Source organism: Anastrepha obliqua, chromosome 4 (genome assembly GCF_027943255.1).
Source record: "Anastrepha obliqua isolate idAnaObli1 chromosome 4, idAnaObli1_1.0, whole genome shotgun sequence".
Taxonomy (NCBI): domain Eukaryota; kingdom Metazoa; phylum Arthropoda; class Insecta; order Diptera; family Tephritidae; genus Anastrepha; species Anastrepha obliqua.
Window position 1 is genome coordinate 42571181 of NC_072895.1, and position 854 is coordinate 42572034.

Below are 854 nucleotides of genomic sequence, written 5' to 3' on the forward strand. Positions count from 1 at the left end.
CTATTAATCGAATGAAAGAAGAGCTTCAAGGTTAATTAGTTAAAACAAATTAGTTGAGTTACTTGATTGACAAACGACTCGAACAACGCTCAGGGCAGTAAAATAATTTTAGATTGATCAATTGTGCTTGAATTTTTAGCGTCATTATCACAACCATTTGCAGTTCATTGTGGTTATCATGCCAATATCAATACTAATATGATTATCATTATCATTATAATTATCACTACCATTACTATCATCATTATCAATAACTACCACTGCAACTACCGGTATTATTATCATTACCATTACCATTATCATTACCGTTAGAATTCTCATTATCACTATAATTATCATCTTCATTACCACTATCAGTATCAGTATCCCTATAATTACCAATATTATTATCATTACCATGAAAAGTATCATTACCATTACCATTACCAATATCAATACTACTATAATTATCAGTATCATTATCACTTCCATTAGCATTAACATTATCATTATAAGTGTCACTACCATGACCATTACTATTAGCATTATTATTATCATTACCATTATCAGCATTATTCCCATTACCATTATCATTACCAATATCCATACCACTATTATTACAAGTCTCACTACCATTACCATTATCATTACCTTTATAATTATGATTACCAATATCACCATTATACCCTTGGGATTTTTTTGAATTGTTATGCTGGGGGTCAGCGGACCCACCATGCACTGCCGCTGATTTTGGTCAGAAGTTTATTTCGATAAAGTTGGTCTTAGTCAATCTCTTAAGAATACGTTTAGTACTAGAAAAGCCAAGAAAAGCTTAAGAATAAAGTTACCATAGAAACAGAATAGTAATATAATAT

The 854-nt window shown here is 30.2% G+C and overlaps 1 protein-coding gene across 1 annotated transcript; it reads right to left on the reverse strand.

Moving 5' to 3' along the window:
- Positions 1–247: 247 nt before the first annotated feature.
- On the reverse strand, positions 248–586 carry LOC129244105 (glycosyltransferase-like protein gnt13). The gene has a single exon (XM_054881721.1). The coding sequence runs from the start codon at positions 584–586 to the stop codon at positions 248–250; it is 339 nt and encodes a 112-aa protein (XP_054737696.1).
- Positions 587–854: the final 268 nt, after the last annotated feature.

Excerpts from the sequence above, each read along its gene's own strand:
- LOC129244105 (XM_054881721.1), bottom strand. The coding sequence starts at position 586 with ATGGATATTGGTAATGATAATGGTAATGGGAATAATGCTGATAATGGT.